At 56.2% G+C, this 21718-nt stretch overlaps 2 protein-coding genes across 2 annotated transcripts in view; both read right to left on the reverse strand.

Moving 5' to 3' along the window:
- Positions 1 to 1016: 1016 nt before the first annotated feature.
- Fbll1 (fibrillarin like rRNA 2'-O-methyltransferase 1) lies at positions 1017 to 2777 on the reverse strand. Its single transcript, XM_090321308.1, has one exon. It carries the CDS (start codon positions 2353 to 2355, stop codon positions 1417 to 1419), a length of 939 nt encoding a protein of 312 aa, XP_090177434.1. The 5' UTR covers positions 2356 to 2777; the 3' UTR covers positions 1017 to 1416.
- Positions 2778 to 8574: 5797 nt separating this feature from the next.
- Rars1 (arginyl-tRNA synthetase 1) overlaps positions 8575 to 21718 on the reverse strand; it is a 14155-nt gene continuing 1011 nt past the window's right edge. The window contains 17 exon segments of the mRNA XM_090320795.1: positions 8575 to 8909; positions 9008 to 9255; positions 10286 to 10458; positions 10977 to 11082; positions 11628 to 11737; positions 12332 to 12510; positions 12700 to 12804; positions 15586 to 15715; positions 16939 to 17004; positions 17006 to 17023; positions 17025 to 17061; positions 17662 to 17707; positions 17710 to 17782; positions 18119 to 18219; positions 19311 to 19419; positions 20046 to 20096; positions 20098 to 20235. Coding sequence (XP_090176921.1) covers positions 8800 to 8909; positions 9008 to 9255; positions 10286 to 10458; positions 10977 to 11082; positions 11628 to 11737; positions 12332 to 12510; positions 12700 to 12804; positions 15586 to 15715; positions 16939 to 17004; positions 17006 to 17023; positions 17025 to 17061; positions 17662 to 17707; positions 17710 to 17782; positions 18119 to 18219; positions 19311 to 19419; positions 20046 to 20096; positions 20098 to 20235 — 1800 coding nt within the window. The 3' untranslated portion in view covers positions 8575 to 8799.

The following is a 21718-nucleotide window of genomic DNA, read 5'->3' on the forward strand; positions in this document are numbered from 1 at the left end:
GAACCCCAGGGTGTACCAGCCTCAGACACAGTGGTATGCGAGTGGGGACAGGGCCCCGCAGCAGGCGTGCTGTGTCATGCTGGGTGCCTAGTGGGGAAGGATGAGGAGCCCCTCCCCCTCCCAGGGCCGCACTGCTCCTAAAGCTCCAGGCCAGAACCCAATGCAGAGAGCCCTGTCTCGTCCAATCAGAGGCGGGTACCTTCGCCTCTGCGACTGCCCTACAGGAAGTCACATTCCTGTCACCCCCCCCCTTGGTCACCTGGGTGCCGCTCCGGCTCCACATCCGGCCCCCAGCTCCGCATCCCCCCTCCCCCTGCCACCTCTTGCCACAGTGGCACTGCGTTGTCATGGCACTGTCGCAGGCAGATCGGAGAGCCCAGCTCTGTGTGGGGAGGGGGAAGGGGGCTGCTGTGCCAGACTGCAGCGGTGCGCCATCCGTCCATCCTTCAGGAGCCCTGTTGCTTCCTCGCCTGCCACAGCGTGCAGAGGGCTGTAACTCTGGCTTTGGGCAGGCCGAGGTGGGGCTGTGCTAGAATCCCAGCACTATGAGGACTGGGGGTAGAGGCCAGCCCAGCCACCCTAAAGAAAGCGCCTGGCTCTGAGCCTGGTGGAGACTGGAGTCATGACTTAGTAGGAGCAGAAGTGGGTCAGGCCTGGAATCCTTCCCCCTGCTAGGCTGCGCTGTGGACGTCCTGGAGTCCAGCCCAGGCAAACTGCGCCATCTCCTGCCACCCACCCCTCCCACCCCCCCAGTGAGGGGGGCGCCCCGCCTGGCGTCAAGCAAGACCCTACCCCCAAATGAACTGGAGGCGTGGTTCTGGCGGCAGAGCGCCTGCTAGTTCCCAGTGCAATGCCCACCAGACTAATCCCATGGGCTCTGCCCTGCTCCCAGGCAGAGGCCGGACAGCCCCCGGGCGTCACTGGATGGGTCCCCGAGGCTCGGCTGCGTTAGGCCAGGACGTGGGAAGGATGGGGAGACCAACTAACTGCCCCAGGCACAAAACCAGACCACCTCATTCCAGAGGGTATCGCTTTAATAGAAAGCAGTGGAGACCCGCGCAGGGGAGGGAGGGCGATGCACTCACTGGAGGCAGAGGAGGGAGGGCGATGCGCCCAGGGGAGGGAGGGCAGGAAGAGCCATGTGCCCAGGGAAGGGAGGGCGATGTGCTCAGGGGAGGCAGAGGAGGGAGGGCCATGCGCCCAGGGAAGGGAGGGCTATGTGCTCAGGGGAGGCAGGGGGGGTGCGCTGAGGGGAGGCAGAGGAGAGAGGGCGATGCGCCCAGGGGAGGGAGGGGAGGAAGGGCCTTGCGCCCCGGGGAGGCAGGGGGGTGCGCGCCGGAGAGGCCAGGGGGGCAGGGCGATGCGCGCCCGGGAGGCAGGGGAGGGGGGCGGCGCGCCGGGGAGGACCGAGCCCGGCTACTTGCTCCGGGGCCGGTAGACGCCCACCACCACGGCGTGCTCCCACTCGTAGGGCTCCAGGGTCAGCTGCTCCTGCGGCCGCAGGTTCTCCTGCTGCAGCTTGCGGAGCTCCGCGGCAAACTCGGCCTTGAGGGAGGTCGAGGACTTGCCCGAGGACTTGCCCGACGCCTTGCCGGACCTGCCCGAGGACTTGGCCGAGGGCTTGCGGTGCGCCTTGAAGGGCACGAGGAAGTGGCCACCGTTGCGCAGGAAGACGTGCGCGTTGGCGGCCAGGATGCTCGCCTGGTCGGGCTGCGCCACGTCGACGACGAGCACGTCCACCATGCCCACCAGCATGCGGTAGCGCAGCGGGTGCCGCGCGTCCTCCAGCACCGGGACGATGTTGGTGCGCTTCTTGGCCAGGTTGACCAGGTCGCGGCCGGCGCGGGGCGAGACCTCCACGGCGTAGACCACGCCGTCGGGCCCGACGATGTCCGAGACGTGGGACACCGTGGCGCCCGAGGCGGCGCCTAGGTAGAGCACGCGGGAGCGCGGGCGGATGTGGATCTTGTCCACGCCGCCCAGGATGGCGGCGGCCAGCTTGGAGCGGAACGGGTTCCAGGTGCGGTACTCGAACCGCTCGCTGCCCTCGCCCACCGTGACGCGCCGCTCGCCGTACACCGACAGCCCGGGCACCAGGCTGCGCGTGGCCAGCGCGTCCTCCGCGCCGCGGTACAGGAACACGCCCTCGAGCCGGTGCGGCTCCACGGACGCGGCCGACACGGCCTTTCGCCTGCGGCCCCGGCCCCGGCTCGCGCCCCGGATCCGCCCCCCGCTGCGGCCTCCGCTGCGGCCGGCTCCGGTGCGGCCCCCGCTGCGGCCCCGGCCCCCGCCGCTGCCGCTGCCGCCTCCGCTACGCGCCCGCCCCCAGGCGCTGCGCGAGCCCGCCGACTTCATGAGCCCCTGCTGCCCGCGGGGGGTGCGGTTGTCAGGGTTACCGTGGGCTGGCTGCTGCCCCGGGGGGCGCGGTGGTCCGGCGTCGCCGGGGGTCCGAATCTGGCCGGGGGTCTTCGGGGACGACCCCGTGGTGGTGGATGGAGGGGGGGCCTGCGCCCGACCTGCGCAATCGGGGGGCCGCGGGGGGCCCGGGGGTCGCGGGTGGATGCCGACGCGGCCGGGGAGGCTGGTCCCCGGGGGATCTGCGTTCTTCTCCGCGGGTCTGCGGTGGGTCCGGGTGTGGCCGGGGGTCGCCGGGGTGCGGGGACGAGATGGCCGTGCTGCGCAGCCCGGAGGAGGCGCAGTCAGGTCAGGCTCTGCCGCAGCTGCCGCAGCTGCCGCGTCCCAGCCGCGCTTTGACGCAGGGCCGGCGTGATTGCATCACTCGGGCTTTGCCCCCCCCCCCAGCCCCGGAAGCCCCCCTCCTCCAGCGGTGCGCAGCCGGCCCCGGGGTCGGCGACGCGGGCGGCGCTGCGTCCGGGGGCGCGCAGGGGGCGCGCGCAGGCGGGCGCGGGGATCGGGGGCTCCCCGCGAACCTCCCGGTCCCCCAGCTCGGTGCGCCGGCCTTTGTTCGTTTCTCGGGTCCTCGGCCTGGCCCGATGCACGGGCGCGATGTGATGCACGGGCGCGCGCGCTCCGGAGATGCGCCCAGCCCTCGGGGCGCCGGGGCCCCTTGGCGCCCGGCCACCCCTCCTCAGCCCTCAGGACGCAGGGCACGGCGGGCTCGCCCGTGACCCGGCTGCCCAGCAGGAGCCTCGACTTGTCCCGGCGTGGCCCCTGCCGTGGGAATCAGCAGTGGCGGGAAGTGGCTGGGCGGTGGTGGCGCCCACGGGCAGGGCCCAGGAGACGGGGAGGGGGTGGGGGGAGACGGGGCCCGACTGCAGCCGGCGCTTCCGGAGCGCACGGAGCGCCCGGCAGCACCAAGGACAGCGACGGCTGCGGCGCCCGGCCAGGGAGCCAGCGCCAGGCCCCGCCTATGATGCAAACTGGGACCCGGAGGCGAGGCGCTGCCAGGGCAGGGCCGGCAAACCCCGGTGCTGAAATACATCTCAGTGTCACAATCCCTGCAACCCTACGGGGGGCGGGGGGAGAGGAGCAGGAGGAGGAGGAGGGGAGGTAGAGGAAGTGGTAGAGGAGGAGCAGGAGGGGAGGTAGAGGAAGTGGTAGAGGAGGAGCAGGAGGGGAGGTAGAGGAAGTGGTAGAGGAGGAGGAGGAGGAGGGGAGGTAGAGGAAGTGGTAGAGGAGGAGCAGGAGGAGGAGGGGAGGTAGAGGAAGTGGTAGAGGAGGAGCAGGAGGAGGAGGGGAGGTAGAGGAAGTGGTAGAGGAGGAGCAGGAGGAGGAGGGGAGGTAGAGGAAGTGGTAGAGGAGGAGCAGGAGGAGGAGGGGAGGTAGAGGAAGTGGTAGAGGAGCAGGAGGAGGGCAAGTAGAGGAAGTGGTAGAGGAGGAGGAGGAGGAGGAGGGGAGGTAGAGGAAGTGGTAGAGGAGGAGCAGGAGGAGGACGGGAGGTAGAGGAAGTGGTAGAGGAGGAGCAGGAGGAGGAGGGGAGGTAGAGGAAGTGGTAGAGGAGGAGCAGGAGGAGGAGGGGAGGTAGAGGAAGTGGTAGAGGAGGAGGAGGAGGGCAGGTAGAGGAAGTGGTAGAGGAGGAGGAGGAGGGGAGGTAGAGGAAGTGGTAGAGGAGGAGCAGGAGGGGAGGTAGAGGAAGTGGTAGAGGAGGAGGAGGAGGAGGGGAGGTAGAGGAAGTGGTAGAGGAGGAGCAGGAGGAGGAGGGGAGGTAGAGGATGTGGTAGAGGAGGAGGAGGAGGGGAGGTAGAGGAAGTGGTAGAGGAGGAGGAGGAGGGGAGGTAGAGGAAGTGGTAGAGGAGGAGGAGGAGGGCAGGTAGAGGAAGTGGTAGAGGAGGAGGGGAGGTAGAGGAAGTGGTAGAGGAGGAGGGAGCAGGGAGGGAGAGAGGGAAGAGGAAGGGGGAGGTGACTGGCCAACCACAGGTGTATCTTGCGGGACCCTGATGGCTCCCTGGACAGTGGTGGGTCTCACAGGACCGCGACAGGTCAGGCTCTGTGCAGTGTGAACATGGCTTGAACAGGTGGGCACTGGGCCACCAGCCATGACCCCGCCCTGTCTGGGTGGTGGTTTTGTGGGTTTGTGCTGGTCCTTGGACGTCAGCTCAGACCCCTGCGCTCACTTGGCTTTTCTTCCCTCTTTCAGGACGGTGTCCGTGGGCGTGGGCCCACCCGTTAGCTTCAGTGTTTGTGATCACTTTTTATCTTTTGTCAGTCATGGAGCTTGAACTCAGCCTGGGTGCTGTCCCTGAGCTCTTCAGCTCAAGGCTGGCATTCTACCCCTTGAGCCACAGTGCCACTTCTGGTTTTCTAGTGATAAGCTGGAGATAAAAGTCTCAAGGTCTTTCTTTAGTGCCTGGCTGGCTTTGAACTGCGATCCTCAGATCTCAGACTCCTGAGTAGTTAGGATTACAGGCGTGGCTCTTAATAACCTTAGTTATTTATTCATCCATAGTTTACAGTTTGTAAATTCAGTTTATAGCTAGGGATCACTGACGCTGTTGTTTTCATGACTGTTTGAGCTGCTGTTCATCTAAAGTGGAGAATTTAGTTCATGGTAGTTACATCTGTGTACAGCCATGGTTTTATCCATCATAGATGTCCTGTTCATACCATGCTTCAAACTGTGGGACAGTGGGTGCGATCTGAGGTACTTCTTTGCTAACACTTCTCTTCTTGGGTTGAGGGTGGAGTTGTAAAAGCTGGTGAACCTGAAACTGCATGGCCTTTACTGGCTACTTAGGTTCTAAATGAGGTCTTTTCCTGAGGCCTTTATTGTGGACAGTCGAAACCACCCACCTACCAGTTCCGCTTGGATCACGGCGGTACTGTGAGGTTCCCTTCAAAACCCTTTCACTCCATTGCCTTCTTAGGTACCATTATCCAGAACGCTTATTTAAAAGTCTGTTGGTTACAGGCAATGCTTCTGGCTGGGAGGACATCTCTAGAGTCTAGGAGCAGCCACTGCAGCTCCTGTCAGCTGATTGGAGAGCATGTGCAGTGAGATCCACCCTGCAGAACACAACACGGGGGACTGCAGAGTAAACGTTTTCCTAAGCATCTGCTCACAACGCGGCTGTATTCGCTTTCCTTTAATAGCATTGTTGTCGTCCATTTCTATGAACCCTTTACGCTTCCTCTTGGATTTCCAGAGATTCGAGAGGGAGAGGCAGGCAAGCTATATTTTGTAATTTGTAATATCTTGGCCAATGGATCATGGTATCCAGAGCACTGGTATTAATAGTTCCTGAAGCCGTCCCTCAGTCATAGCCTTGAACTTTGTCTGTATAGACTTCAGAAAAGGAGGTTAATTACTACCACCATGTTTGTGGATGAGTGGGTTAGGTCATGGTCAAGCCTGGCTTTTCCTTATCGTATGGCATGTGGACTAAGGCTGAATTCCACATATATGGAATACAGCTTGCTGTCTTCAACTAGTTTTTAAGGTAAGCCAAAGGACAACTAAGGAGTCCCTGTAACCAAAGATGGACGGCGTAACACCTGGAGCGCGAGGTGAACCACCACGGTGGAAGGGCTCCTTTATGGTGGTTTATGTCTCGTCTTTCCACTTGTGGAATTGTTGCGATGCAGTACACACAGCTTAATAAGCTCAACTGAAGTGATTTAGCTATGCTTCACTTGTATCATGTGCAATCTCTGACCAAGCCTGTTTTTAGATTCCAAGGTAACATTTTGTACATATGCCTCGCTGCAGAATTAAGATTCCTTATCTCAGTAAGGTTTATGGTTTGCCTGGAAAGTGGATAGCACTAATTAGCTTTCTAATATTTTGCATTTTTTTAAATGTTTGTTTTTTTTGTGATTATATCAAAAAATTTAGTAAATACTAAAACAACAGCAACAACACATAGGCCAGGAGGTTTGGCCTAGTGGTTAAAGTGCTTGCCTAGCATGCATGAGGACCCGGGTTCAATGCCTTCGTACCACATACATAGAAAAAAGCCGGAAGTGGTGCTGAGGCTCAAGTGGTAGAGCTCTAGCCTTGAGAAAGTCCAAGGACAGTGCTCAGGCCCTGAGTGCAAGCCTGGGACTGGCAAAAATAAAATAAACCAACCAACCATTAGGTCAGGAGGAGTGGCTCAAGTGAGACCCGGGGCCTGTGTTCAGCCCAGCCTGGTTTTGAACAGTGATCCTCAGATCTCAGCCTGAGCAGCTAGGATTCCAGGTGTGAGCCACTGGCACTTGACTTAGTTTCCTTCTTTCTAAACTTCCGAGCTTCTGTGCTAGTCCCGGGCTTTAGAGTGTTCATGAGGCTTGCTTAGCAAGTCTGGTGCAGGCTAACTGGTGAATGTAAGCTGACAAAGCTTAACTGACTCATGTACACTCATTCCCTCTCCTCTTGTTTTCAGTGATGTGCATCTTTTTATTGTGTGCACTACTTAGCAAATGATGGAGGCTATTGTTTGGTGGTACTGAAACGTGAACTTGGGGCCTGCCACTTACCAACTCTCTACCAGGCACCATGACCCCAGTCCTCTAGAGTTGGTTGTTCAGATTATCAGCTGGCCTGCAGTTGAGATCCTCCTATGTCCACAGCCAGGTAGCTGGGATTACGGGCATGCACCAGTGTGTCTGCCTGTTTTTAATGGATTTTGACTTTCCCATGGAGACATACCATTTACCCATCAGGGTCACACAGTTGTGTACTTACTGGTTTTTTTTTTTTTTTTTTTTGCCAGTCCTGGGGCTTGATGAACTCAGGGCTTGAGCACTGTCCTTGGACTTTCTCAAGGTGCCCATGAGTTTCTTTTTACTCAAGGCTAGCACTCTACGGTTTGAGCCACAACACCACTTTTGTTTATGTGGTAACCAAGGAATCGAACCCAGGGTTTCATGCATGCTAGGCAAGCACTCTACCACTAGGCCAGACTCCCGGCCCCAGTTCTTTCCCTTTTTTTCCGTTTTGTCCCAGTACTGAAGCTTGAGCCAAGTCCTGGGCACTGCCCTTGAGCTTTGTGGTCTCCTGAGTGGCTAGGGTTATGGAGGTGAAGCTACTCAGGGCTGAACACCTGCTTTATTCATCCCGCCACAGCACCCCGCTGTGTAGTGCTGAGCTGTTCTCCCAGCTTTGAGTCCACCAATCCTCTATCCTGGTGGTACTGGAGGGTTTGAGTCCGGGGCTTTGTTCTTGCTAGCAGGCTCTTCCTTAGCCATGCCCCTGGCTCTTTCTGCCTTCTGTGGTTTTGGTGGCTGCTTGCTTGTTGCCCGGGGGGGGGGGGGGGGGCTGTTCCTGGCTCAATGGGGTGGGATTTTCTTTGAAGTGCTCGCCTGTCATTCTGTCTTTTGACGTCCGTTCAGGTGATTTGCTCTTTTAAGTTGTATCATTGGTGGTGTGTGTGTGCTTAGTCAAACCTGGGGTTTGAACTCGGGGCCTGCACTGTCCCTGAGGCCTTGTGATCACGGCTGCTGCTCCACCGCTCTGAGCCACAGCCTCGCTTCTAGCTTGTTGGTGGTTTGGAGACGAGTCACAGACTTGGTTGATCCTCAGGTTTCAGCCGCCTGAGTCCTAGGGTGACAGGTGCTGACCCAGCAGTGCCACAGTCATCGTTTTGCTTGTTTATTTTTTAGGTTTGTCAGACCACTTGTGGCCAGTTGTGTTCTGGCTGCATCCCTCCTCTGCAGACGTACTGGACACCGGCTTGAAGAAATGTGTTCCCAGCCTTCCCCAGCCCCAGCCTGCAGCCTGGCACACAGGTGGGTCCTGGCCACTGTGAACTTCAGCCGGCAGCTTAAGTCCCCTCAGCCTGGCTGGTGCCTCTGGGTAGCTTTCTTTGAGTGGCTTTTTGTTTTTTTGGTGCTAGTCAGTCCTGGGGTTTGAACTCAGGGTCCCAGTGCTATCCCTGAGCTTTGTGCCTGGCTTTTTGGGTGGCTGTAGGTAGGAGCAGAGGTCTCGAAGGCTGTTCTCCGCTCTCTTGGCTACCAGACTGAGCCATGCCCTGCCTCCCAGCTCGTAACACGAAGGTTGCATTTCCTGAACAAGCACTTGTGCACGTTCTGAGGGGAAGTGGGTGTGTGATCTACAAACTGCTGCGATTATTTACTGGGAACACTTCATTTTTTTTGGAGAGGAGGTGTGCCTGGATAGCCCAGAATGACCTGCAGCCTCCTGGCTGAGTTCTCAGGGCAGGCTTTGCCCTGATGGTGAGGTGGGAGCGGGCGGAGGAGGTGTCTCACCTCCCACACCCGGCCCCGTGGGTGTGTGTGCTCAAAACCACACTTGTGGAAGTCATGTTTGTATTTTTTAATTTCTAGAAAGTTGAAGAGTTACTACATTTTGCATAGATAGTGGGAAGTTCTCTAGTTCTGTCTAGAGAGCAGCGCTGGGCGTCACATCCTCTGCACCGGCTTGATGCCCAGGATGTCGAATCCCTTGGCCATGACGGCGGCTGTGGCCTCGCACAGCAGCAACCGCCACATGTTCACCTTCAGCACAGCGCCTGGGGAGGAGGAGGAGGAGGAGGAGGGGGAGGAGTTGTCGACGTGCACGCCCCTCCCCCCCCACAGCTTCCAAGGTAGGGTGAGGAGCCGGGCTCACCAGTGTGCCGGTCCTTCTCCACGCAGTAGCAGCTGTCGTAGAAGTCGGTGAAGGCCGTGGCCAGCTCGTAGATGTAGTCGCACAGCGAGTGCAGGAACAGGTCCTCCAGCGTCCTCTGCAGGACCTCGGGGAAGCGCAGGATGCAGCGGCCCAGGCGCCACTCCTTCTCGTGGTCCAGGCGGATCCGCGTCTCCAGCGCCGCCGTCCGCAGCACGCCCTCGTCCACGCTGGCCAGGCGGGCGATGGACCTGCCGCCCCGCAGTGGGGGGGACAACCGGTGAGTAAGGGGGGGGGGCACGCAGACCCCCACCACACAGAGCCCCCATGCCACCCCGCGGTGGGTGGGGCCACTGTGTTGGGGGGGCAAGCAGAGCCCCCATACCGCCCCACGGTGGGTGGGGGCATGCAGACCCCCACCACACAGAGCCCCCATGCCACCCCGCGGTGGGTGGGGCCACTGTGTTGGGGGGGCACGCAGAGCCCCCATACCGCCCCACGGTGGGTGGGGGCATGCAGACCCCCACCACACAGAGCCCCCATGCCACCCCGCGGTGGGTGGGGCCACTGTGTTGGGGGGGCACGCAGAGCCTCCATACCGCCCCATGGTGGGTGGCATGGAGGTGCTCTGTTGGGGGGGGGGGGGGAAGGGGGCGCCGGGCCAGGAGTCCCTACGCCTCCACTGTGGGGGCACTGTGTACAGCCCCCCCCCCCCGTAGGTGAGAGGAGAGGGGGGGGCTTTGGCCAGGAAACGACCATCCATGGGTGGGAGCCTGTACACGCGTGGCTCTCTGCACACACTGCAGTTGATTGACACTCCTACCCATGGGTAGGAGTCGGTATACTCGTGCAGCCCTGTACTCATTCAAACTCCCACCCATGGGTGGGTAGCCTTTGTGTGTCGATGTGCAGTTGACGCCTAGCACCCACCCAGAGGCAAGAGACAGAAGTACTGTCTGTATGGACAGGCTCTGCAACTGCCTCTCCCAACACCCGCCCCCCCCCCAGGTGGGGGGGGGCACTCTCCCCCCCCCACACCACCACCACGATGTGGGGGCACTGTGCACAGGGCCCCCACCCAGTGGGGTGAGGGCACTGGCAGCGCCCCCATGTGGTGGTGCGGGGGTGCCGTGCACGCGGCACCCCCACCACGACGTGGGGGCGCTGTGCACAGGGCCCCCACCCAGTGGGGTGGGGGCACTGGCAGCGCCCCCACGTGGTGGTGTGGGGGCGCCATGCGTGTGGCCCCCACGTGGTGGTTGCCCACTGCCCACCTCCTACCTGATGCGTGTGAAGGCGTAGAGCAGGTAGGCCGCCGTGTTCCCGCGGTCGTCAAGCATCTTGTCGAAGGAGAAGATGTAGTCGTTGAGGCGGTTGTGGGACAGGTCCGCGTACTTGATGCAGCCATAGGCCACGGAGGTCTGTGCAGCCCACAGCTCCTCGGCGCTCAGGACCTGAGGAGCAGGGACGCGCTTCAGGGACAGGGACCCACCTGGCATGGGGGCGTGTGTGCCAGTGTCTGTGTTCTGCCTCATTCTCAGAGGAATGAGAGCCCACTGGAAACCCCAACCGTACCAAGGGAACAGCACCACACTCCTGAGCTAGCTGAACAGGGAGACCAACCAAACCCCACTCCACGACCACGGGGCCAGCCTGGGCCACACACAGCCCGCCAAGAGCACAGGCGGGGCAGCCAAGGACTCCTAAGCCAACTAGGAAAGCGCTCACCAGCCACCGGGAATGTGGCTGGGGCTCTCCAGGCACAAAACAAGGCTCCCTCCCCTGTGCTTTCTCTGTGGATGGAGAAAGCAGACAAGCAGCCAGAGCAGACTGCACCTTCTCTTCAAAAGGCCCTTCTGCTCCCAGCACAGCTCGGAGCCTCACCTGGAAGCCTGCTCGGCATCTGCAAGGCAGCCAGGGGGGGGTGAGGTGCGTGATGACGGCCAGGCCTGCCCGGCACACAGGGCCCTACCTTGTCCCGCTCCTTCTCCTTCAGCTTGTCCATGGACCGTCGCAGCCCCTCCTCCAGGAGGTCTATAAGACGCACGGTTTCTCCCGAGCGGGTCTTAAACTTCTTCCTGAAGACACGCACCAGAAACCCCCGTCAGTTGGCTTCGGAACCCACCTTGTCGGGGCGGACGCTGGAACGGGTTCCGGAGGGTCCCCACCTCCCTGGGAGCCGGCTCACTGGTCTCCTCAAGTCTGTTCTTAGGGAAAACAGCCACTGGGCCTCCCCTTCAGCCCGTTCTCTGGGAGATTACCTTCCTAGCTGGCTTTTCTTTTGGCTAGTTCTGGGGCTTGGGCACTGTTCTTGGGCTTTCTACCACTTAAGCCACAGCCCCACTTGCAGCTCTTTTCTGTGTCTGTGATACTGAGGAATGGAACGCAGGGCTTTTTTGTGCACACGAGGCGAGCACGCTACAGCTAGGCCACGCTCCGGCCCCCTGGCTTGCTTGTTCTAGAATACAGATGTATTTGCTTCAGGAGCTGTGTGGCAGGCCTCTCACTTGTGTGTTTTGGTTCTAAAAGCACCCATGGAACTGCTGTGAGCACTCTGCTGTGGCAATGCCCTCTGCCATCCCTGTGCTGCCCTGGGAAGGGAGGTGAAAGGCAGCCCACTTACTTGTCCTCGCCGAGTACCACCCCAAAACCGGCATGGGTCACACGGGTCACTTGAGGGTCATACCAGCCAATCATCTGAGCTGCAGCAAACACCGTCTGGAAGTGCACAGCCTACAGGGGGGTGGAGAGGGGAGGGGGCTCAGAGCACAGCCTGCAGGGGTGGGGTGGAGGGGGTGGCCTCCAGCACTGAGCTCAGAGCTCAGTGCGCATACACAGCTGGCACCTCCAGTCTGGGGAGCCTGGGCTCCTCCACCGCCCCACCGCGCACACCCTTAGAGCATATGCCAGGCTCCAGGGTTAACTCCAAGAACACAGTGGGTAAGTACTGTAAGGTCGAGCTCATGTACAAGAGCTTCCATTTTTTTTTTTTGCTCTAGAGGGGTGGGCATATGCGGATTTTCTTTGAGCTCAGGACCTGAGCACTGTCCTTGGGCTTTCTCAAGGCTAGCGTTCTACCACGTGAGCCACAGCGCCCCTTCGGGAGGAATCGACCCCAGGGTGACGAGCATGTGAGCCAGGCACTCTGCCACTAGGTCACGCTCTGGCCGCCATAGGAGGATTGAGAGTTCACAGCCCAGCCTATCTCACAAATGAACCAAGCAAGCCCAAGGTGGTACCACCAGATGGCAGAAGCCTGGTAGAACCCAGTCCTCCCTTCCACAGGGGCTGTCGGCCAGCCCGCCATGCACACACACGCGCACGCACCTGCCCGCTGTCCACCACGTAGACGACCATGTCCGCCTTCTCCTCCAGCAGCCGCTGCTTGATGGCGGCCAGGTCCGATGTATCATAGGTGAAACCCCCGTCCGACTTCACCACAGTCAAGGGCACAGAGCACCCGGGGACGAACACGATCTTCCTGCCCTCATCCACCTGCACAAACCCTGCACACACGAGCAAGGCCTTGGTCAACACCATGGGAGGAGAGGGGAGGGGAAGGGAGGGAAGGGAGGGGAGGGGGACTGCACTTGTGCCTGTGTTTGGCCATGTCACAAGTTCTGCAAGTGCTGTGAGGGGATCTGGGAGTGGAGCCGGAGGAGGACAGTGAAATGAAGCCTCCCCACGGAGCCCACCTTTATCTTCAAACTCCTTCACCACAGCCGGCATGCTGTCTTGATAAAAGGATTCTCCCCGCTCTATTAAGGAGATGTCCAGTGCGTCATAAATCTTATTAAATTCTAGAAGAAAAAAAAAAGAGCCCAAGTACAATTATGAAAATCTTAAATCTGCAGTGTAAAAAACGTTGTTCTTCTAGCAGGGAATAAACGACATTAAGTAAAGCAGTTTAACCACAGTAGGTCTCAGGCACATGGAATGCAGAGCCTCGCACAGGATATGGTGAGGCACAGCTAAGGGCAGAACTGAGACCGGGTGCCTGGTGCAGGAGAGCATGTAGCTCTGGACTCATCACCTTTGCAGTATTGCTGTGAGGAACAAGCCACTCGTGTGCACCTGGACATGCCCAGGAGCAGACAGACTTGCAGGTAAACCCATGAAGTTTCCCAAGAACCAGTACTCTGACACACCCCACTACTAGCACAGCGAGAGAAGGAATACTCTGGCTACGAAGCAAGTTTGCTGATGTAAAAACTCTCAACACAAGCCTTGCAAACTGAATTTAACACCACAGCCAAGGTGGTTCATGGCAGGGATTCAGGGCTGGTGCAGTATACCTAAGCCCAGAGAGAATCAAGAACCATCCATGCAGAAAAGGCCTGTGTTAAAACCATAAGAAACCAGCAATAGAAGGAATATAGCTGAATTAATAAAGGCTTTACGTAATTTACCTATAGCCACTTGCATAGTAAATGGAGAAGAAAAATGAAATTGGTTTCCCTGAAATAAGGTCTAAGAGAAGTAAAAGAGAAAGAAAAGAACAGATCGTCTGACTATATGTAAGACCATATAGAACCAGCGAATACCTTTGGAAAGGTAGAATATGAAACTAGAACCCCCCCCCCCAAAAAAAAAACCCACTAGCTTTTGTATATCAATAACAAGGCGAAAAAGAACTCCATTCACAACAGACTAAAAAAAATGTATTAACTCAGGAAGTCAAAGACTATGAAAACCATAAAACCTTGAAGGCGTGACTCACACCTAGATCCTAACCCTAGCTACTCAGGATGCTGAGATCCAAGGATCACGGTTCAAATCTAGATCAGGCAGGGGAATAAAAAAAAATCTGTGAGGCTCATTTCCAATGAACTACCAAAGAGCTAGAAGCGAAGCTGCGGATCCAGAGCACCGGAGCGCTCACAAGGGTGCCCAGCCCTCAGTCAGAGCTCCGACAAACGAGCACCACTCGGAGGGAACGCCGCACCGAGCTGCCCACACGCGTCATCCCACGCTCAGGAGGAGCTAGAATCTGAGCATCGCAGCATCTGCCAGCCAGGCGGAGAAGTCTGCAAGACAATGATCTCCATCTGTCTCCAAGTTTCAGGTAGAAAGACAGGAAGGGGAACGGTGGCTCATAGTGGCAGAGCAAGGACAGTAGCCGGGCTCTGATGCCATGGTTTTGCACAGAGGCAAAGCCAGGAGTGTGTGGCTGCACTTTTTTGTTGGTCCTGGGGCTTGAACTCTTGGCCTGGGCCCTGTGCCTGAGCTCTTTGGCTCAAGGTTAGCGCTCTACCACTTGAACCACACAGTGCTCAAGTGCTCTGGTGGTTAACTGGAGACAAGAGTCTTACAGACTTTAGTGCCTGGATTGGCTTTGAACTACAATCCTCAAATCTCAGCCTCCTGAGTGGTTAGAATTACAGCGTGAGCCACAGTGGAACTGGCCTCAAGTGGTAGGTACCAGCCTTGAGCTAAAGAATAGCATGCCGAGGACCTGAGCTCAAGACCCAGGAGCGGCACAAAAAACAAACCCTAAACAAACTCCACAAAGCCAAAAGATGGAAAGATCTTTCCACACAAAACAGAGATCCAAGGACCACGGTTCAAAGTCAGCCAGGCAGGAAAGTCTATGAGACTCTCATTCCAATTAATCAGAAAAAAGCTGGAAGGGGTGCTATGGCTCAAGTGATTCAGTGCTAAACTGAGCAAAAGAACCCCAGGGACAGCACCCAGGATTGGCAAAATAACTAAGTAACCAAATTAAAAATTTCATCCAACTCAAAATCACACCAACATTCTACCTCACCCTTGCCACAACTGTAGCCCCCGAAAAGATCTCTGGCAAGAATGCATAGGAAAAAGCATCTGTCTACATTACTGGTGGGAACGTGAACGTCAGCATGGAGCCTCCTCAAAACACTGGATGACCACCCCATAATGCCACTCTGGGGCACAGACTGGAAGGAGAGTTAATGAGTATACCAGGGAGACACCTGCAGCACTGTTCACAGCCAACTGATGGAATGCGCTGAGGTGCCCGGCAACAGGTGAGAAAGAAGATGGGAATATGACACAACCATAAAGAAAGATGAACCGAGACAAACCAAGCTCACGTGAGAGAGTATTGAATGTTTTTGTTCAGATGTCCAAGGCAGTCATGGACACGAGCACACACGCATGCACCTGCACAGGCGAGCCCACGCACGGGGGAACAGAGAACAAGGATGTAAGGGCTACTTGGGAGGAAAACAGAGCGTAAAATCTAAGGGCATATCGTAGAACAGCAGAAACCTCGGCCAAAGCTGTGGTGGGAAAGCCGCTGCGGGGAGAGGGACGCGCACAGCAGATCACATGCATGCATGAAGGTAGGACACTGAATCCTTTTGTAGCTGTTGTCAGGGGAGGGGGAGGGGAAGGCTGACTGGACACACTTGTGGAGGCTATGATGAAATCTTCAGGCCTAACAAATGTATTTCCAGCTCACACTCTGGTTTAGGGTAGGGCCTAGCTCAATCGTAAAACTGTTCACAGCATTCAGGTTTGATCCTTAGCACCATGACAAAGAAAAATAAAGGCTCAAGAAAATTGCAAGCAGTTGACTGAAAGTTGCAGAAACTCACCCGCACGGGACACGTCACAGATGAGCTTCCATGCTTTCAAAATGTCTGGATCCTTTCCCTGCAGTAGAACCACACACTGGTAGGCTCGCTTCTTGAAGTCTTCTTCATTATCAAACCTCTTCTTAGATTCCTGTGTTGTAAGAGGAGGGAGGTTTTTAAGTTCCAATCCCACACTTGGAGTTAAAGATGGACACGCACGCGCACGCGCACACACGCACACACACACATGCGCACATGCACACACACCCCCACGCATGTGATGTGTTTCACCACGTAGCAAGACCTTATGTCAAACACCAAAATTTAAGTCCGTGCCAGTGGTTCATGACCAGAGCCCGCCTGGGCAGGAAACCAAGTCCATCAGACTCTTCTTACTCACGGGCTGGAGCCATGGCTCACGTGGTGGAGGGACAGCATTGAGAAAAACCAGTGACAAAAAAACATCTTGGGGCTGTGCTCAGGCAGGCCCCGTGTTCAAGCCCCAGAACAAACATCCACCCCCCCTCAATGTTACAAAATGACCAGGAGGCAGTTTAGTGGCAAGCTGTTGCCTAGCGAGGCCCTGGGTGGTTGAAGGCCTCTGACAGTATGTGGTCACGGAATTCCATTTCGGGCCCATCAACAGAGACGGCCATGGGGCTATTTCCTAGGCAGTTACACAAAGATTCCAGCTCCAAGAGAGCAGGGACACAGTAAAGCGGTTGTGTTTCCATCCATGTGGCACTGCTGCAGTAGGGAGGCACATGCATGTGAGAACATTCCTGTGTTCTCTGAAGATCAAGAAAGCACACTGGCCAGGCTTACATCTGTAATCCTAGCTACTCAGGAGCCTAGGATCTGAGGATCACACTTTAAAGGCCAGCAGAGGCAGGAAACTCAAGAGACTTGCATCTCCCGAGAACCACCAAAGAGCCAGAAGTGGAGCTGTGGCTCAATGGGTAGAGCCCTAACTAGTCTTGAGGGGGACAGTGCCCAGGCCCTGAGTTCAAGCCCCAGGTCCAGCATGAAAAGAAAAGGAAGGAAAAGAAAAAAGAAATGAAAACACATCTCTGTGCAGTAGAGCCACAAGTTAACTCTATGCACGGATCCTCCAATATTACCCTAGGAGACACAAAGTGTTTTCTCTCCTTGTTACTCATGGGACTTGGTGCTACCAAGCGTCCCTGCTTAAGAGCCATCACTCTACCACTTGGAGCTGTGGCTCCTCTTGCAGTTTTCTGGGAGATGACTGTCTCAAGTACTCTCTTGTCAGGCTGGCTTCCAGCCAGATCTCAGCCTCCTGAGTAGCCAGGCCTAAAGGCATGAGCCACCAGCTCCTTAGACTCAAATCCCTGAACAATAAAGGCAGCAAACCTTGTAGAAGGCCTGAAGATCTCCAATGGGGGGAGACACTGTCAAGTAGTCCGGGAATTTATCCTGCTAGGTGGGCGATGAGCATTGCCAAACTGGGTCCCCCAGTCCCCAACGTGGTTCAACCTAACACCAGTGGAGAAGGGGTGTGATTACAGAGCGCACACAGAAGCAGCTGCTCCCCTTCAGCCTGTGCCCCTCAGCCACCAGCCTCCCTAGTAACTACAGCAACAGTTGTGGTCCACTGGTGCGAGGCTGGCCCTTTTCTGCTTTGAGTGACGTTCAGATGCATCTCTTGCTCTCTGCTAGATCAGCGCCAGCTTTGACCCCACCCATTCACCAGCAAGCATGTCTGTTCTTTCCGATAGGCCTGTTTTTTGATCTGAGCTGGCTTCAGGTTACAGTTGTTCAGTCCAAATTTTACTAATGGGTACAATTCTCGTCACCTCTTGTCAAACACAAAAGGAATCCTTGGGGTCCTCAAGTGGACAGCGCCTGGCTCACAGCACACTTGTGCGTCACTAGCCCTGCCTGGCTCTGCCCTGCCTGGCTCTGCCCTGGGACCGCGTCCTCTTTTAATTGGCTCATGTTGCTGTACTAGCCAGAATAACGTCCCGAGCTTTCCTATGGGCCCTGCACCCCCACGGTCTGTTCCCTGCCCCACTGGATTGCGAACCCTGAGGGCTGCAGAGGCACTCTGGAAGCCTTCATTCGCCGTCCACTCACCTCAGCACCTCGTAGCCTGCGAACTCAAAGAGGCGGCACACACTCTCCCTATGATGGTTGACCGCAGGTGGCCCACGTGCATCTCCTTAGCGATGTTGGGAGAGGAGAAGTCGACCACAACCTGCACAGCACGCACGGGGGAAGAAAGGCTGTCCAGAAGGGGGCACCGCTGCCTCCCCTCCTCACCGCCGGTGCACCAGGTTCCGAGCACACAGAGGCAGCTGGACTCGCTCAGGTCTCTACTTAGCTGACCAAAATCCATGCACGACATCGTTTCTCTTCTAGAGAAACCGATTGCCAATCTCCTCACCTGCTTCCATTGTCACAGCGAGTGAAGACAAAGCCCCACAAGCCCATTAGAAATGCTACTTCACAATTACGTTTGTAAGCCCTTCCCCTGGTGGCATTTCCTTGCGCTTCTGTGACATGCCTGCGTGTGGAGAGGTCGCATATTTACCTTTTTATTCTTCCCCAGAGCAGGCAGGTGAACCCCATTTACTAGGAGATCTGTCAACCGCTCTGACACAAAGTCTTTCCTTAGGTGGATGTTAATGAAACCTAATGGACGGGAGGAAAGCAATGTCAGAACGCCTTGTACTTCCCAGGACCCTTACCCTCGCCTACCTCACCGGCTGCAGAACCTGACTCAACAGCATTCGCAAACCTACCCAGAATCCCTCTTGCGAGGCCTCACCTAACGCAAGTCTTCTCAGGAGAGCTTTCCTATTATCTCAGGGCCCATTCTCTCTCAGCGTAACAAAAAGCAGAGACCGTCAACGCAGGCTGACCACCATCTAGCTGATGTTTCTCACTAAGTCAGGGCAACAACCTCCACTTCTCTGCTTACAGCCCTAGAAGTTTCTACCACCTGCTCCAGTCGTGCTGCTGTGTGCATGTGTGTGCACCAGTGTGTGTTCAAAGCACTGAGGATGAAAACGAAGGTCTCTGCATACTAGAACCACCACCCCCTCTTACGAAGCTTCCCCAGCTGGCCTTGCACTTGGACTCTTTCTATCCAGTCTAAATAGCTGCGATCATAGGCATGTTCCATCACACCTGGGTGCGCTGGGGTGAGGCGTGCCCACATGCTACACCCTGGCTCTAGGACATAAATGACTTCCTGGTCAGTTGTGGGGCTTGAACTTAAGGCCTGGGTGCTATCCCTGAGCTTTTGTGATTAAGGCTAACACTTCCGCCACTTTCGAGTCACAGCGCCACTCTGGTCTTCCTGACTGCACTGGCTTTGAATCTTGACCCTCACATCTCAGCTTCCTGAGTAATCAGGATGACAGGTGAGAGCCATTGGCACTGGACCCTAGGATGTAATTTATTTAGCAATACAAATATTTGAAAAGGTATGCTGACTAGAGCAGGGAATAAACTTTCAAGGGGGTGGGTGGGAAGAGAGATAAGCCAGATGCCAGTGGCTTACTCCTAGAATCCTAGCCACTCAGGAAACTGAAACCTGAACTGAGGTTCAAAGCCAGCCTGGCAGATACATCTGAGCATCTCTTGATCTTTAACGGGGGAGGGGGGGAAAATGGAATCAGAAGCTGAAGTGCTATAGGGACTGTAAACTCTTAAGTTTAAAATAAGGCTCATGGTTCCAGCTGTAGCAAAACCAAAAGAGCGCGTGTAACGTAGCCTACCAGGGCCAGCGATTTCAACGTTTTCAATGCACTCGTTTTCTGGCAGGTGCTTCGTAATGTTCTGGGCGATTTCTCTTGGATTTACCTTCTGTTCCTTGGCTTTGAACATCTGTAATAATGTAAAGTGATTGATTACACGACAGGCTTTATTAAGTTACCACCTGGTGAGGGGACAAGTGACCACATAAACAGGCCAAGAGGAATGGAAAAGTGCCAACAAATGCAGATCTCCATTCCCAAATGTCCTGCACATGTATACTGGAAAACACAGCAGTCTGCTGGGCACAACGCTGAGACTTCAGTGACCAACAGTGAGGCACTCACGGTGAACAAGAGGGGACAGAGGGAGCTGAGCCACCCCTGAAGCAGGCTGTGAGAAAGCCCGGCCCAGCCACGAAAAACGTTCTGCAAAGGCCACAGGACACTGGTGACAGCTGCAGAACATCTGGCTAACTGGCCATGAGGGAAAGCACCAGAACAGAACCACCAGAAATAAAAACACTGCGTGTGTGGACAGAGTTCAAAGAGAACCTCCCTGCTGGGTAGAAATTTAATGCCGAGAGCCTGCTCCTGCCCCACAGCAAGTAATGCCAGTCAATAGAAATCGTGTCTGGGACGGTGTGTGTGTGGGGGGGGTGGGTTCCCTAGGCGTGGAGGCATCTCCTTTCACCAGCGATACCGCTCACAGCACAGGTCAGGTCACCTGCCCCAGAGGAGGACGGAGCCATGCGTCACCTGAGAAATGCCCATGGCACTGTTGCACTGGTAGTCCCCAAACTTGGGCTGGTTGACTGGGTGTCACGACCAGAGGTGGGCTGTCCAGGTCCGGGTAGGCGGCCCTGATGGCTGCCCTGAAGAGGTCCTGCAGGCGGCTGTTGATGTTGATCATGTTCTTTGTGGGTCTGGTCCTTTCTGCCCGGAGACTCTGCGTAGGGAGGAGACCACGCCCATGAAGCGGCAGAGCACACAGAAACACAGAATGTCCCCAAGTGCAGTGATGTGGCTGGAGGAAAGCCACAAGGGGACAGGCACCTGGTGCCTGCTGCCGTCCTATGGGGGAGACGCTGGGCGTGGACCAGGACATCTGAGGCCTTTCCTCTTTTTGTTCTTAAGTGACAGTATGGGGGCCTGAACTCAGGGTTTAGAACGCCCTCTCAGATTTTCTTAAAGACGGTGTTCCACCATCCGGATAAGAGTTTCAAGAACTCAACTGCATGGCTAGCTCTGACCCTCAACTCCCGATCTCAGCCCTCTCAAAAGCTTGCATTATAGGTGTGAGCCACTGGAGCCTTCCTGAGGCCTTACTTTATAAGAAGGGCTGAGAAGCTTTTTATCAGCCTCTTCAACAAATATCTGGAAGACACTGAGACTTCAGGAATAAGCCATGCCCACGAAGTCTCCTCCCACAAACACACAAGGAGAAAAGCCAGCTGTGCCACTAAGATAGGACCCAAAGCTCAAGGCCAGCCTGGGTCACCTAGCCAGACCCTGTCTCAAAATACAGCCCGGTTCAGTACATCTCAGCCGGATGAGGGAGGTGACCAGAGGGTGAGACACTCCCACCAAAGTGGAGCACGAAGGTCAGGCAGGCATTTCCAGCACAGCAGGTCCCCTGCTAGGTAACAGGTCCTGAGCAGGTTAAGTGTTGTTGGCTTAAGAGAAGCAGCTACAGCAGAAACCAATTACTGGATGTGTCATCAGCAAACCCGAAAGGCAAGCAAAAAACCTGAGGCAAGCTCCTTTTTATGTCATTAAACTTCAGTATAAAGCCCAAGGCGGTGGCTCATGCCTGCAAAATCCTAGCTACGCAGCCCAACAGGAAAGTTTTCTGAGACTCTTATCTCTAAATAAGCACCCCAAAAGCTGGAAGTGGAGCTGTGGCTCAAGTGGGAGTGAGTGCTGGCCTTCAGAAAAAAGCTCAGGGACACCGCCAGGCCCTAAGTTCAAGTCTCAGGAAGGATAAGCATAGAAACAAAAACTATGAAATAATAAAACCTACATTTTGAGGTCCTTAAAATGAGTGGAAAGGGAAAGCACATGGGTTCAGTTTCCCACTGCCCTTGGGAGATAATGACAATACTGGTCATCCTGGCTACTCTGGAAGCTGAGATACAAGGCAGATCTAAGAGCTGCACGGGCAGACGGATCTGGGAGATTCAACTCACAAAGCGGGAAGAAGGGTGGCCCAAGCGGGGTACCATCCTCAAGTATCTGAGAGCTCACAGCCTGTATTTCAAGCAATGTCCCCTTTGATTTCTCCCCATGTGGATCAAGACTATTTTTGCAGCCACAGTTCTTAGGTGGGCACTGGTGGCTCACACCTGTAATCCTAGCTACTTGGAGGGCTGAGATCTGAGGATGATCAAAGCCAGCCTGGGTACAATGACTAGAGACTCATCTCCAATTAA

This window comes from Megascapheus bottae, chromosome 29 (assembly GCF_031878675.1).
Source record: "Megascapheus bottae isolate mThoBot1 chromosome 29, mThoBot2.hap1, whole genome shotgun sequence".
In the NCBI taxonomy this organism is placed as follows: domain Eukaryota; kingdom Metazoa; phylum Chordata; class Mammalia; order Rodentia; family Geomyidae; genus Megascapheus; species Megascapheus bottae.